The following is a 15,885-nucleotide window of genomic DNA, read 5'->3' on the forward strand; positions in this document are numbered from 1 at the left end:
TGTGCTCAAGACAAAATAGTACCCCTCAGTCCTTAGAGTTTGTGATTTCACCTGGCTAACTGTTTGTCTTTTGTCTTTTCTGGGGGGATATGTGAAGCAAAAAAGGCTGCTGTATAAAAATACAGCTTTAGAAAAGAAGCAGACGAGGCTGACAGATTGGGAGATGCAGACACAGTGACGGGAGAGGAGAGTAAACAATCTCGATTAGGGCGACTGTCCGCCTTCACCGCTCTCTGACATATTTAGGCCTTTTGGATGCTCCGCATTTCCTTGGGATTACCTCATCCACGCTCCAGCTCCAGCTGTTTACCGTCTCAGTTCACAAGGTGATGATTCAGGATTTTCAATCACTGTCACACATTTTCACTCCTTTTTTTGTTATCATCTTTATATATACACACACACACACACACACCCTGTCTCTGTGCCTGCAACTTTGCTTGCTTTCAACATACTTTTCTACACAACTTTCTGGCGACTAGCCTGACTTCGGAGGTGAAGCGGGGTGAGTGACGCCAACAGCAAACTCTGGGTTATTGCCTCGGAAGGTGCTCATTGCTCTGCTTTGAGTGATCCTGTTTCACACACTTGTCAGTTCTCCAGGCTGGCAGGTCCTTACTGCCTCCGAGCTAGCTTCTTATAGAGTTGTCACCAGAGCAGTTAATGTTAATCTAATGCTAATGTTCATGTTTGTCGGCTCCCTCGCGCTGAGGACACCTGCTTCTGGGGCAGACAGGCCTTTGGGCAGCACAAATGCCCCACCCCTGTATTAGTTTGTTAGCGTGGGCTAGGTTAGTTGTCCAACCACCAGCAAGTCAAGGGGTGGAGATGGAACTTAAAACAAAGCTAAAACCCCACTCCATCCCTCAGTCATCCTCTGAGGGAAACTGACCATTGCATCTTCAATCGACCCTTAAATCGAGTCCCAGTCCAGCAAAGCGTGAAGTCAGCCAGACAACAACAACAACAAAAAAAAGACTCATCAATTTAATCATTCCCCGTCCACAGATTTTCAAGCTAATTATTCCAGCCTTTAATTATTCCGTCCGACTGCTGTTGAGATCTCTTAAACACGGCTGGATTAGTGGATTTGCAGTATTAGCTCGGAGGGTTGGCAGACCTCTGCACTGTGATTCAGGGGGCTGAGAAATGCATCTTAAAAAGGTACCTTGAGAAGCACCTTCACAGGATCATTACACTGGATAAATCCATGGTAAGTTGCTTAAAAAGCGTGTGAAGGTGAGCCATGTTTAGGTGCAGACACTTGAGGCAGGAAGCTAACTAGATGTGACTTAAGCATTGCAACAGTGACACAGTTTAAAGGACTTTGGAAGCAATTGTTTACAAGTTACTTAAAGGGCTTATGTCAGCTTGGATCATAATCAAGGGACAAGAAAAACTTCAGGAGTGGATACTTTCTTTCCAGATTGATATTTTAGGATGCCACACTTTCATGACTGCAATGTCACAGCCTGCATTCAGTGGAATCATTTAAGCTTCACTTTAGGCAGATGTATCAATCAGTCTTTTGCGTTTCAGCTAATGTGATCCATCAATTCAGACTGATCAGGAGCTAATTCATACATGAGGCTAAAGCCGTCCCGTGATTCATCGCTATTGTAAATCAATTGGTACTTTTCCCGTGTAACCGATATCTGGAGTCAACTGTGACAAGTCGCTCATGCTCGTCAAAGATGCTTCCCATCATGCTTCTTACCCTCCTTTCAACCTAACCCTTCACCCCCAGCTCTGCGAAATGAGAAAGCCGCTCATCCTGCGGCTGACAGAGATGTTTTGAAAGCAGGTCGGCAAAGGTTAGATCAAGAAACATGGAGCGGGGCAGTAAAAAAGACAGAAAGAATCTTGTTTTTTAATTATTTTATTAAGAGCCTTGATGCTATTAAATGCCCCAGATACATTCACCCTATAGTTCTCAATTGGAGTTGACAGTTGCTGCATTACCAACAATAAATATAGCAAAGGGCTGTGCCTTAGGCCAGGAAGGACCCCTAACTCTGACCCTCATATTTAATGATGAAAACAAGCAAGCACACACTCTGCCTTGCTCAAGCACATGCACACACACGTCCACTCATGCTCTCTATGCTGTGCCTACATATTCTGAAAGCACACTGGGTTTTTTCAGAAAGGCTCCTATTCAAATTCATGTCGTCTTTAAGAGTCATAAATGAAATAAGTGACAAATGTAAATTGTTTTAGTATGGTACACAGATATCTAATAAAGCAATTCAAATGTAAATGCATGCTATGATTTTATGTCTTATTGCATAATCATTTTGCCATATATTTTTTATCTTAAACCCTAACCAGGGCGTCAGTTGCTTGGTTGTAACAATGTTTTGTTGTATTGTCCCTGTAAAAATGAAAACAAGTATAATATAGATTGTGAATGTTTTTTAAAAACGTATACGTCCTCAAGAGGATGAAGCACAATGACTGGTCTTAAGTTTTCTATTAGTTTTAACAGTGCCAAGAAGAGATCCATGATTTAATTTATACTTCATTGAGCCTCTACTGCATGTAAAAAGCAAAGATCATTCTAGGTCCCCAGAAGATAAGACATAATGAATTTGGTGATTTATTGGCTCCTCATATTAGTATTAACAGTTAAGTTTGAGAATTCCAATTATTCTTTGAAAAAAATCCTAATCTTTACTGGTTGTAATAACTTTGTACATTCACGATTCCCAGAAGATAAAAACCATAATGACTTTACCTCCTGAATTCTAGAGGAAAGGAAGTGTTTCTTTTTGGTTTATTTTCCACCGATGTTTTTATTATCCTCTCTTTTAACTGCCAGTCATGTTTAATTTTGTATGACGTATTCATTGGATTAGCATGAAAGTCAACACAGATCTTGACATTTTCTCAACGATTCCTTTTATCCAGTACGTTGGTTTATGATCAAATACCTGCAGAACTCACAGCTGGTGAACACAGTGAGCATGGCTGCTGAATATAAGGGTGTTGATGCCATCATCATGTGAGTATGTTAGCTGTTGGCATGCTAATACTAGCAATTAGCTCAAAGACCTACCGTGCCAAAATAATATTTCCACAGAACAGAGCTGCTTGCTCGAGTCCAACTTTGTTTAACAATGGCTTGCAATTGAAATGAATACACATTTATTTAAACCCCAAGTATTAGTAAGAATTTTAGATTTATGAGTCAGTAGTGAGACCAGCCATGTTGTGCATCCTAGATACTGTGGGACTGACAAAAAGGCAAGAGATGGTTCTGAAAGTGGCACAGTTGATACAGCAATTTTCATTGGGAGTGACAAGGATGGACAAGATTAGGAATGGGTATATTAAAGGGACAGCAGAGGCAGGACGGCTTGGAGACAAAGTGACAGAGGTGAGAGTTGGATCGAGTTCGAGCATTTGCAGGGGAGGGAGTATATCAGGAAAACAACGGTAGGGATGAAGTTGTCGAAGAAGAAGTTTTAGTAAGAGTTTTATGTTTCTCTGTTATTAATCTAACAATATTTTTCTAATAGGTTTCTAATGAATCAATGGCCATATATGCACACGATACAGAAATCAAAGATACAATGACAGAGAAAACAAACTTTACTTTACTGGAAAGTATTTTTGGCAAAACATATTAAGTTACAACATTGTCAACATGTCAGTAAAAGACTTCACAGGGCTTTAAACAGTCAAAGACAACTTACAACATTTTAACAGTTAAAGGGCAAAATGGAGATCATTTAAACATTGAAAGTGGAGCCAAACTTGACAATCGTGTGATTTACAGAGGCCAACGATCAGTAAACAAATAAGTTCTGCATCATTTTTACAGCTCTCTGTGATCTAGCAAATGTTTTACATATGATTTACATATCAACAAATATGTGCTGATAGCTCTAGATGCACTGTTGTGAGTCCAATCCTTTGTGGTTTGGCTGCTTGAATCCAGGTGTCACCAGCACAATGAAATTGCTGTTAATTCAAAGTCAGATTGTATAGTCACTTTAAGTTCCCGTCAGAGTATTGTTTTTTTTTTTTTTTAAAAAAAGGCCCTTTACTGTGCTAGTAGTGGAGGTAACCAATCACCCCTACAGCCAGTGGTGGGCTGTAGCATGTTGTAGTGCCTGGACAACTAAACTTGTACAGAAAAGTGGCTTGCCTGTGTAAGGTACTGACTAAGAGGCAACTATTCAAGATCAAACTAAGTGGAAATCACCGAGTGCAAAAAGCACATTGTCATTCTCACTGTACTGCTACTGTACAGTACATTTCACAAACATACGTCTGTGCAGACAGGTACACAATGGTGTGCACAAACACACACCCGCACACATACTCCCACAGGCAACTCTCCAGGCATGTCATTAAGCTGAAGGGTACTAGAGTTTCCCGTTGGCAAAGGCTCCCTCTTGGAACTGAGGGATGAAGCTCTTGAAGTATGCCCTGGGTGGGAGAGACAGAGAGTGAGGGGGGGGTGAGGATGGGGGGGAGTTACGGCAAATGAAACATGAAAATATGACAATAATTGTGTTTCAACTGCTTCAAAGCATCTAACAAATTCACTGGGTCGGTCCCAGCCCCAGCGTGTAGCACAGCACAGATGAAAGGTAGAAATGTACAGGAGATCTCCTTGTTACAAACTGCAAACCAGAAATGAAAGGGAGCGAAAAAAAATAATGGAAAATACATTTTGGGAAACACGGTGATTTGCTTAAGTGGGGTGTGATGGAAATACGACTGTGGACATCCAGTTAGCTTAGAAGGGGGGAAACATTAAACCAGGCTTTCTAAAAGTAATAAAATTAGCCTCACTAAATTACACTTTTTAAAAGGAGAATTTTAGTCTATTTGGAAATTCACAGTTTTAACAATAAAGACAGTGGCTTGGTGACGCACTGAATTTACACAATTACATAATCTCTATGTGAAAAAGATATATAAACACATAGCAGTTATTAACCTTTGCCATACAGAGACATGAGCACTGTTCAAATAACCAATGATGCCTATAGATTTACTCTCAGGGGGTCAAGCCGGTTTATGTGTACAGAGGGTGGAATCAAATGTGTGAATATCAGCACAGTGTACACAATAAGGCCCTATTCCAATATTCAGCTTTTAATGCACAAAGTGATAAATGCTTTATCAAAAATTTCCCAGTTTTAACTTGACTTTGTGGACAACAGAAGATTTAATACCCTGCAAATTCTTCTGTTGCTTTTACTTCTGAGGTAGGAGAATTTAAAATTGTATTTAAAATGTAGAAACAGTTACTAAAGTTAAGAAAGCTATAAAGATGACCTGGTATACGTTTCGAAACGCAAACAACTGAATGTAGCAGGTTCTACTTACTTGGCTCTCTTGGCCATCTCATTGCCATCCCAGCGTGGACTGTAAGGATAGGACTTCTGCACCTGAGAATAGAGCTGACCGCTATTGGTGAAGTGGTACACAGACTGGAAGGTGAGGGTGGGCTGGTCTCTGGGAAAATACAGTGGGAGATCCACTACAAAGAGCAGAGGCAGGGAGAGAGAAGCAAAACGAGTTAAAGAGGGTCATAAGAAAACAGCATCAGATGTGATCTTAGATGTGTATTTTTAAGGACGTTCCTACCGTGCACTAGGAAGCAAAAGTCTTTCCACATAAGTAGAAGGGTGAGTTTTGTAAATCCTTCAGCATCATACTCCACCACCCCCCTGAAATACACACACATTCATGTCTCCAAAGTTTCACGAGGTCTGATTTTACACCTCGAGTACTTTCTTGTAAGAAAACAGAGAGTGACGAATGTTGATTGAACAGTCCCATAGTTGTGCTTCTCCCTCTGTACCTTTCTGCAGGTATCCCCCAGCCCCACCAACCTGCCCAGTGTCTTGTTGCTGCTTGTTGCTTTTTATTTCTTTTTCTTTCCACTTCCTAATGGGTCAAGGCAGATGGCCACCCACCATGTGCCTGGTTCTGCTGGAGGGAGTTTTGCCCGTTCCAACTACACCTGGGACTTGCTCAATGTTGGGTTTTCTCTACATATCTATATAGTCTTGACTTTTTTATGTAAAGTGTCTTGTGATGACTTTGGTGGCAATACATACAAAAGTGAATTAAACTGAATGCTGTGATCATATCAGTGTAAGATGTGGTCGTGGATATTTGACTTACGTTCCGAAGTGGCTAAGGAAGGCAGCGATGTACTCTCTCCTCTTGTGGTAGCCTTGGATGACATACTGCACCTATAGAGTGAGTCTTGTGAGTCTTGACAGTGAATGTCTGACAAAATTTGACCAGTGATGTAATTGGATCATTTGCCTCAAATCCAGTTCTCGGTAATAAAATCTTATGAAAATGGCCTATAAAAGACAACAGACTGATTCCAAATCAGTGCAATATGTAGAAAAAACCTAAAAGACACGTTCACTAATATTGAACGTGCTTTGCTTTTGGTTCTAGTTTGGGTAGTGAATGTAGATGAATTCCATTAAACTTCTCTCTGACGTCCCTACATTAAAATATAGTCTCTACGTATAGCTGAAAAACGCCTCCAGATGACATCATCTGTAGGGGGTTTTCAGCTAGAAGCAGAGAAATATTTTAATATAAAGAAGTCAGAGCAAAGTTTAAATGCATTAATGTACATTTACACCCTAAACTAAAGCTATAGAAAGCAAGTTGAAAATCGATTATGTTGCCCTTTAAAAACTGGCAACACTGCAATATTCCAATGAAGGATAAGTAGCTTATACTTGTTTTTTTATTTTTATTTTATATTTTTTGACAGAAAAAAGTAGTAGGGAAAAACAAAACATGTAGAGGCCGTTGTGAAGGAGGACAAACGTGATGATAGGGTTAAAAAACCTGGCTTGGGACACTGCATGAAGAGCACATCCTGTTTTATGGAAAGGAAATGTATCTCTATTGTTTTTAATCTCATCTGCCCCCCTGTCCAATTCAAAGGATATTAGGGCTTTCTAGTCCTGAATTTAGACTGGCAGGCTGTGCTTACTCCCAGTGTGTGCACACCCTGAGAGGAAACAAGCTGGTAGAGAGGCTTTCTGCTTAAAGTGACCAAGAACGTAAAATTAATCATCATGGTAGGGAGAAGAGATTAGGACAAAAAACACTTTTTCAGTTGGCTGCTTTTACTTTAAAATCAAACGGCTCAGAGTATAAAAGTAGTACAACATGCAGCCTTTGTAGAGGCAAATTTAAATGTCACAGAAGTACAATGTCTTTAGCTTTACCCCTTGACAGCCAAAGAAGCTGCTATTAAAAGCTTTACCATATTCTGTCAATAATAACGAGAAAGGACTGTCTGCTGAATGGACTGTGTTCATTCCAATACCGTTTATTCATTAAAGGAGACATTCTGACACGAAGCGTCTACACCGTTTTTCCTTACTAAGACCTTTTTAGTTTTTCCATTTAGCTCATGAGCTACCTTTATCTTTATAGTGTCACAACTGAGTATAACGCCCTAGAGCAAATATTACTTATCAGTGCTGGTATGATGAACTGGCAGTCTTGCTGACAAGATTTTCACAAATACAAGAGAACATACAAAAATGACGAGTAGGTGAATTTAGACAGGTGCAGACATTAAACATTCACAGCCACCTCCTTAAAAATCACTCCACTGGATACTTCAATATGTGTACAAAAACACAGGGGTCTTCTCTTGTGAGTATGCGTGACTTCAGCGTGTGTCTACTGAATATCTTCAAGTTCAAAGAGGGGCTTGCTTCACAGTTGAGCATCTTGAGAAGGTGGGAAGGCTTGCAGCCCACCAATCAGCTATAAAGGGGACCTCATCTAGCAAGAATGATCCTTTACTGCAATTGGACTATGTCAGTCTTGGAGGAAGCTACTTATTGGATGACAGAGCTGAAATGTTTTACTATGGTTTGATTTAATAGAAGCCCATGAGTAACATTACACTACATGGAACATTAGCTTCCAAGCTTTTATGAATGTAGAAAATTTGACTAAGGTACTTGAACACACACATCCAGGTAGTGATTTGTGCTGGTAAACCAGCAGTCAGCAAATATTGTCAGGTAGTTACATTTAACGTTGGTTTTATAAGGGACACAGCTTCTGAATATTGCAAAACAATAATCTACACTAAATGTGTCTAATCTATCTCTAAAACAACACTTTCAATGCAAGAATTGTGTGATAATGTAATAATATCAGTGATTATAGATGCCAGCAGTCAAAAGCATTTTGACCGTGTGGTTCATTTGACACATATCATATCCAAGCCAGTAGACAGTGTTGCCGTCCCTACTGGTACTATATAGTAAAATGGTAAACGTTCTGCACTTATATAGCGCTTTTCTACCTATTGGTACTCAAAGCCCTTCACACGGCTTCTCATTCACCCATTCACACTCACAATGACAGACACACAGTTGTGGTTCAGTGTCGTGCTCAAGGACACTTTGACATGTGACCGGTGGAGCCGGGGATCGAACCCACAACTGTGGGATGGCTAGACGACCGCTCTACCTCCGCTCCAACTCCTGCGCCATAGTCGCACAGTCTTGGTAGTGATTATTCATCAACCATGTATGAATGACGGCATTTTTTGAAAGAAGGAAGTAGTAATCGCTGATACACACAGCAGTGTATGAGTGTGTGTGTGTCTGACAGGTCTCATCTTTGCAAGAGCTCTTAAACACAGACACACGATGTGACTCAGCCTCCTGTTCAATTATATTTACATGGGACAGTGGAGGCAGCAATTTAGCTTTCTCAAAAGCTACAAGGCCACATACTCAATACACTGTTTATTTAGTACATTGCCTGCGTGTGTGTGTGTGTGTGTGTGTGTCTTTGTGTGTATGTTTCAAGGGAACTGTGGATCATTGAACTTTCATAACCATAGATGAAAAGGATTTCCCACCCCCACTCTCAATGTGACTTGAAACCATGTCCTCCTATTGGCTGCCTGGAGGTTGAAGTGATGCAACATAGGTGATCTTGCTCGACAGGTATTCAGACTAGCCCACACCCATGACTCCCTCACTTGTGGAGCCATTTAGTTTGTGCATTTATCTGTGGGGCCTGTGATGCAATAATGCCGGAAATGCTCCTTGCTGTGTGATTAAGAAATCTCTCTCTGTCACATACGCATTCACACCACCCCCGGCTTTCATATTATAAAAGAGTGACTGATATGACATCTGACTACCAATTTGTATTAAAAAAATCAGCGCCTTTTGCTGATAAATGAAGAGATCAGTGTATCACACCCCTAATTCTGTAAGTAAATCATCCTGAAGAAAAAAATATAGGAAAACCACAAGACTGGACACAGACCTAAGTAATTTACATTTAAGAATAATTAAAAGCAGGAGTAAAGACACAGAGTATATCTCTGATTGACCTCAGCCATGTTGGAAATGTCCCGCTGCAATATGTGCAGCATCTTCATATTTGTTAGAAAGGATTATTCACAGGTAGATATCATGACTCATTCTTAAGTTTGCTGTCTATTCAGCTTCTGGGAAATACTGGCATACAAGTGTACTATGAAGAAGTCACTATATGCTGACTCATGATCGTTTGGTGGCAGAGTTGAGCTGAAGGCAATTTTACTGATAGTGAATAAGAATATGAAGCATATGTCTAATAAAGTTTTCAAAAAAAAAAAAACTTGGTTTTGCCACAAAAATGATCACTATTAAAAATTAAAAACTGTGCGTTTTCTCGCGTAATTGTCTTTCTCCTTCTCTGTCTCCCTCTCTCTGTCCCTTTCTGGAGGCGTCCCCGGCTGTGTGTTTTCCAGTACGCAGCTACTGGTCCTACCGACCTTTAATTTAGCACATGTGAATCAAACATCAGTAATGTTTAAGTTGTGTTGGAAACCTGAACTAACAATAGGTGGACAGACATTACCTCCAATAAGAGGAGATGATAGCAGATGTTTGAGCAGCAACAGTAACAAACTCCTTAGTTAGTGTGGCAGTCACAGGTAGAAACCAATCTGTTACCGATGAAGACATCCTTTCCCACATTTAACACAAACCCAGTTGTAGCTGTGGAGTAATGCATTCAATGAGCAGGCGATAACTACAGTTGTTTTTTGTTGACAGTGCCTGGTCCTCCTACTGTCTGCTTTGCATAGTATGTGTAAAAATGCAGTGTTGCATATATCAGCTATGATTGTAAATGTGATCACAACAGTCATTATTCTGATAATATATCTGGATACAAACTGCTGTTTAACATCAGGTGTTAACAGGTTCCTTTTAAAAACACTAGTACTCTCATAACATGAAATACACACTACAACGAGAAACCTAAACGATATATTAAATAGTTTATTGTAATTGCCCTACTTTTATTTAGACTCTCAGTCTACAGTATTAAAAGTATGTAAAAGTAAAAATAAGTCGAAGGAAGAACTAGTAAAAGTAAAATAATTTTGTTGAACTTGATTTAAAGACAATAATTGACTTTATTTTGTGTGTGTTTTTCACAAATGTACACATCACACACTGAGGGCAGACCTGAAACACATCTCTGGACCTGTTAGCTTCTGAAGCGGATTTTTTTTCCTAAACATTATCAATTTTTGACAGATACAGACGCCAGATGCACAATCACAGCTGAGGTATGTGGCAGTATGGTTGTGTCAATACACTCACAGCATCTGGCTAAAGTGGGAGGAAACAAGTGATGGTGTTAAAAGAACAACATGACAGAACAGCCTGTGTTTGTCTGATATATTAGAACGACGGCTTTTTTGTTACCATAATTCAGCTTCAGTCTATAATTCTCAAAAACGACATCCTATATACGGAAGTTGAAAACGACAGTTTTATGATGATGATGTGTGAATATACACAAATGGAAACTAAGATGTATCTCATTTCATTTCATTTTAACGGAAGCCTGGCAGTGCAGGCTAAAAGTTGAGTTCTAGACCTCTGAATCAGTTTCCTTAAACATTTGCTGAGTAATTCGAAGTGGAAAAAATTATAAACATCAGGCCTTTACTGGGAGACTTCAGATTTGTGCAAATGTTATTGTACAGCAGTTTAATTTTAAAAAAGGCAACAAACAATCTGACCTTTATTATTCTGTCTACAGCCTAAATGTGAGGCACTGAACAATTTCCGAACACCATGCAGTGCTTAGTTACAGTTTGCATGTTGTAGGGAGGCAGTGGACCTGCTTGCAATTAATCTGGGAGTGATATAAGATGTGGCTTTGAAGTAGTAAAAGTCTTGCATTGTTTGCTCTTATGTATACTTACTCTCAAATATTTTACTGTTACATATTATGTTACATTATAGTATGAGCAAGAGTCTTCTTTCTTTGTGTCAAGGTGTCTTTCTCTACTATTGACTCGGCTTTTCAAAAAGCCTTTCCAATCACAGGCAACTTATAGGTGGGTGGAGTAGTTCTTAGATTGTGGGACTTAAACCACTAGAGACATGGATGTCAGTCAGGGACACAATTGTTCTAGACACCCTGAGTATGCTGGTCAGAGTCCAGGTGCATAGGGAGAGATGAAGGAGTATCTCTGTGCGTTGTGTGTATACATGTGCATGGGGACTGCGCTGGATGGGCATTTGCCCTGAAGGAAATGGCATTATTTCACGTCTACACTGCACATCTACCTGTCAACATGGGGAGGCCAGGGAGCCCTCAGATGGCCTATGGAGGCCAGCCAGTACACCCACGTCGGGCAGATGCCAGACACACGTGCATGAATGAACATACACATATTACTGCAACGACTCAAACGCCAACACTGAGTGGAGGCATTCTTTGCTGCACCAAGGGTTACCAACATGTATTAAACTTTATCACAAGCAAGAAATATTGCCAAATACTATTAATTATAGTACCAAGACCTTGGGGACTACACGTCACATTTAACCACAATTTGTAAAAGCAAAATGAGTTATAATTAAGAGTTTTACCTTGTTGGTGAGTAACTGGCACACTTGAGGGACATAGTCAATTAAGCATCCTCCACTGGGAAATGCTGGGATATGAAGTGCAGAGGAGCCTCCCAGGGCACTGATGGGAATAAAAAACAGCCTTTAATTGCTCGTAGGACTTTCTGTATAGTTTACCATACAGTAATTCACGTAATACTAGGCATTTAAAATTAAGCCAGACATTGTTCATTGGAGCTTATATACTCATCCATGGTTACGGGACCAATTTAGGGCTTTATGTGGCCACGTAAATTCAATAGCAAAACCAAAACTAAGCATATTAATTTGCTACATTTTAAAGTTGTGGAATTAAAAAATAAATGAATAAATGAAAAGATTCATGTCTATGCCATTCTTATTTTCTTTCACGCATTCATTTATTATTTTGCCATTTTCATTATTCAATCCGGCAGCACATCTCCATTAATGAGAAGTGCCTGCTTGTTTAATGAGGAAATCTGCTGCTGCATCTCCCAAATGACTAACCAACTGAAGTAGTCACTTTCTCATTTTTTTTTTTTAACTGATCTGGGGCAAAAACAGAGGGAATACCCAGAGGACGGGTTAAAGGTCTTAAGGAACTGCTTATTGGCTTTTAGTGCTCATTTTAATACACAAAGATGAGGATTTCATCTATTGCTTTTAATTCTTTGTCAGAGTGGGGCAGTGGATGCAGTGCATAGCTGCAAGATGCATGTAAGCAGCATAGATTCTGCAACATTAAGACAAAGATCACATATATATCGAAATGCAGCCCTTGGGCTTCTTATTTATTCAATGAAACCATGATGTGAAAACCATAGAAACTATAACATTGAGTCAGAGACCACAGTCATGATATCACCAATTTCATTATATCATCCAGCCACAGCCACACACACACAAAAAAAACTGCTTTTTTAATATAGTGTATGAGAATATTTTCCACATTTTGTCATTGTAACAAGCTGATAAGCAGCAGAAGTCCTGAGACTTACACAACATTGAAAATTCCAAAGAAAGGCTGTGGGAGTTGTGAGGAGGAAGGTGGAGCACCTAATGATGTGCTCCACCTTACTGTAATGACCAAATCCCACAAATGCTTATGGGAACCATGATGTCCTAACAGGGGTCAGGACAAGGCCAACAGCGACCGGATTAACACACAACACATACAAAGAGGTGTGTTGACAATGACTAACAAATGCTTCTCTGTGTGGGGAACATATGGCCTCTCATCAATTGTGGATGTGTCACATACTGGAGTTTTTACTGATAGTAAATAACATTTTTCCAAAGATAAGAATCACATCCATATACAAAGATTTAAACAAGTTAAAAGTGTCCAAATGTACTTTTCTTGGAACTGATGATGGACTGAATATTAATAAGGTTGTATTCACAAAGAAGCCATGCAAACTGTCATGAAGCCATTTTCATTGTCAAAATCCTTTTCTGACAAAATCAAAGCCACCATTTACAGTAGGCTTTGTGCACATAATTAGCATTAGCCTGTGAATTTTGCCGTGCACCAACAAATGGTCGATTGAAAATGGCTTGCAGCAACGAGGAGAGAAGCCTTTGAAAAGGAAAATCTAAATGATGCCCATCTATCCTCCCACAGAGCTAAGAATAGCTCCATATCATTCAGATGGAAATGCGGACAGAGGCACAAAATAGATGATGGTGTGTTTGTCATTTGTGGTAATAGCAGCCATGTGAATAAATGTGATGTATTTTGGATTTCAGCTATTTTGTCTGTGGAATACTTATTTTAATGGAGAATGGTTAGACACCAGCCAGTGAAAAAAAAACTTCTCTAAAGCTGAAACAACCGAATTTGACCTAATCAGCTCACAATTCAAACACAGACGAACGATAACAATCATTCATTTCAGTTCCACCCACCTACTAAGCTTACTGTACCAACAGATTAAAACCAAGGATCTTAGTAAAAAAATTGTAAAATAAATGATTTAGTAAAATTGCAATTAGCACTTAAAAGTGACATTTTGAAAATCATTTGCTTAATCATTTTAAAGCAGTATACTGTCATGTTCATTAAAAGTGGCAGTAAACCCATAGAGCTGAAATTGTAGAAATTGCATGAAAAACAGATTTAAAAAAAGCTGAACATGTTGTGTTTCATAACAGCTTGTTGTCAGTCTCATGAGCCGTACAGAGTGTGGAAAGTCATCAAGTAAATGATCACATGATTATCAGCATGGACTACTTGTGTGATTAAGTTACATATAGAACCTCTACTGCTTACGAAGCAGAAAACAGTACTTTGAATAAAATATATTCTGCTAACTACTAAATTTGAAAGTAACTGATAGATGAAGACGACTCATTAGAATCCCACCAAGAATGTATCTGACCTCCACCTTAAACAGAATTATTATAGTAACATCTAAAAGTCCCTAGTATAGTTTTTAGTTGAGTCATTCTAATCTGTTGTTGCTGTTGGACAGTCTAAATAAATTACCAATGCTGTGTGTCCAGTGGGCACTTAACACTGCTAGTGAACCTCTTCATTCACTGTAGTCATGAGCTATTAAGCAATGAATAGATTCATTAGCAGTCTCTCACCGATTTAGTATTAGTCTAATTACCAGTTCGGGTAAAAGGCAGGATTGGATTTAAAGCACAAAATAAAATCTCATAATGCAACCGTGTGTAGAATCTGACAGAACCACTGTACTTTACATGTTAACTCAAACTCTAGTCGGACCACTGTCCGCTGTTTTTCTGCCAGTTCAATTTTAAAATATAATGCCACTGCTGTTGCTGTCATGAAGGCATAAAAAGAATGGCTGAAGCAGCAGAGCCACAGATATCCAGACTTTTCAGTCTTAGTCTTTAGTATTAGCCAGGCTTACTAATACTAGTTCCTACATTTCCCATAATGCAACAATCTTTTCTTAAGAGTGGTCTTGTCAAACTCATAGCTCAAACGATACTGATGGTGATAAATAATCTTGGTTGTGTTCTCAGCCTTGACACACAGCTCCTCAGGAACTCCTTCAGAACCACGTAAGACACGGAAATGTTTTCACAGTCTGAGTCCATGACTACAAGACTGACCTTTATGTGTAAAATCAGTGGAGTTCCCCTTGAACCACACAGTGAGTTGAAAAACAAACAAAACCAAAGTGATATATTGTTTGTGTGCACATTTTCATTGAACTACAGTACAGTACAGTAAAGTACATATATACTGTACATATAGACACATTTGCATATTACAGTTAAAAAAATCTAAAGAAAATGTTGTTGAAATGATGGGGTAGTGTTTATTAATATCCCATTGTTAGGAGACTTCCAGTATAAGCTCTCAATTGCTTTAAATTGAGCTTCCTGTGGGTGGGCTCAAAATCTAGACATAATGGTTTTTTACTTTCCAAGTGGCACCCTGAAGAGTCCCTGCTTCTGTCTCCACTGGTGGCACCGCTCTCAACACTACCCACACACACTGCAATCATCATGCAGACATGCTGCCTAACACGGCCCCTCTAAGCAATGCAGCCTACTGTATGACATATTTACAGTAGACAGTGTACATGCACGCATGTAAACAAACACACACACACACAAACACACATGCTGTACAGTGACAGGGTTGCCTCTGACTTCATCAACAAGAGAGATTATCCTGTGTGACTCAGGTGGATGGTGAGGGAGCTCAGTTTGTTTGTTTATGTGTGGTTGTGTGTGTGTGTGTGTGTGTGTCTGTGTGAAGGAGAGAGAGGGTGTGTATGACAGTGCAGTGACAGCGTGAGAGCAGATAAAGACTCAGCTGGAACGAGGGCAGACATGATTCATTACAAAAGTGAAAAATACAGCCAAGAAGAACTGTTTGGAGATTCAAATGTAGTTTTAGAGCAGCAAACATTTCCATTTTGATTGCCTTCTTCAATTCCTAAAGCCTGGAGGCTCTTCAGAAGCCCACATATGACTT

General features: G+C 39.5%; 1 protein-coding gene across 1 annotated transcript in view; it reads right to left on the reverse strand.

The window, feature by feature from the left end:
* Positions 1 to 3,576: 3,576 nt before the first annotated feature.
* Positions 3,577 to 15,885, reverse strand: part of babam2 (BRISC and BRCA1 A complex member 2) — a 72,443-nt gene continuing 60,134 nt past the window's right edge. The window contains exons 8-12 of the mRNA XM_067478627.1: positions 11,925 to 12,024; positions 6,151 to 6,221; positions 5,608 to 5,690; positions 5,347 to 5,500; positions 3,577 to 4,437 (exon numbers count right to left, since the gene is read on the reverse strand). Of these exons, the coding sequence (XP_067334728.1) occupies positions 4,374 to 4,437; positions 5,347 to 5,500; positions 5,608 to 5,690; positions 6,151 to 6,221; positions 11,925 to 12,024 (472 nt within the window). The 3' untranslated portion in view covers positions 3,577 to 4,373. The remainder of the gene's footprint in view (positions 4,438 to 5,346; positions 5,501 to 5,607; positions 5,691 to 6,150; positions 6,222 to 11,924; positions 12,025 to 15,885) is intronic.

The sequence above is a fragment of the Channa argus genome, chromosome 16 (assembly GCF_033026475.1).
Source record: "Channa argus isolate prfri chromosome 16, Channa argus male v1.0, whole genome shotgun sequence".
Classification (NCBI taxonomy): domain Eukaryota; kingdom Metazoa; phylum Chordata; class Actinopteri; order Anabantiformes; family Channidae; genus Channa; species Channa argus.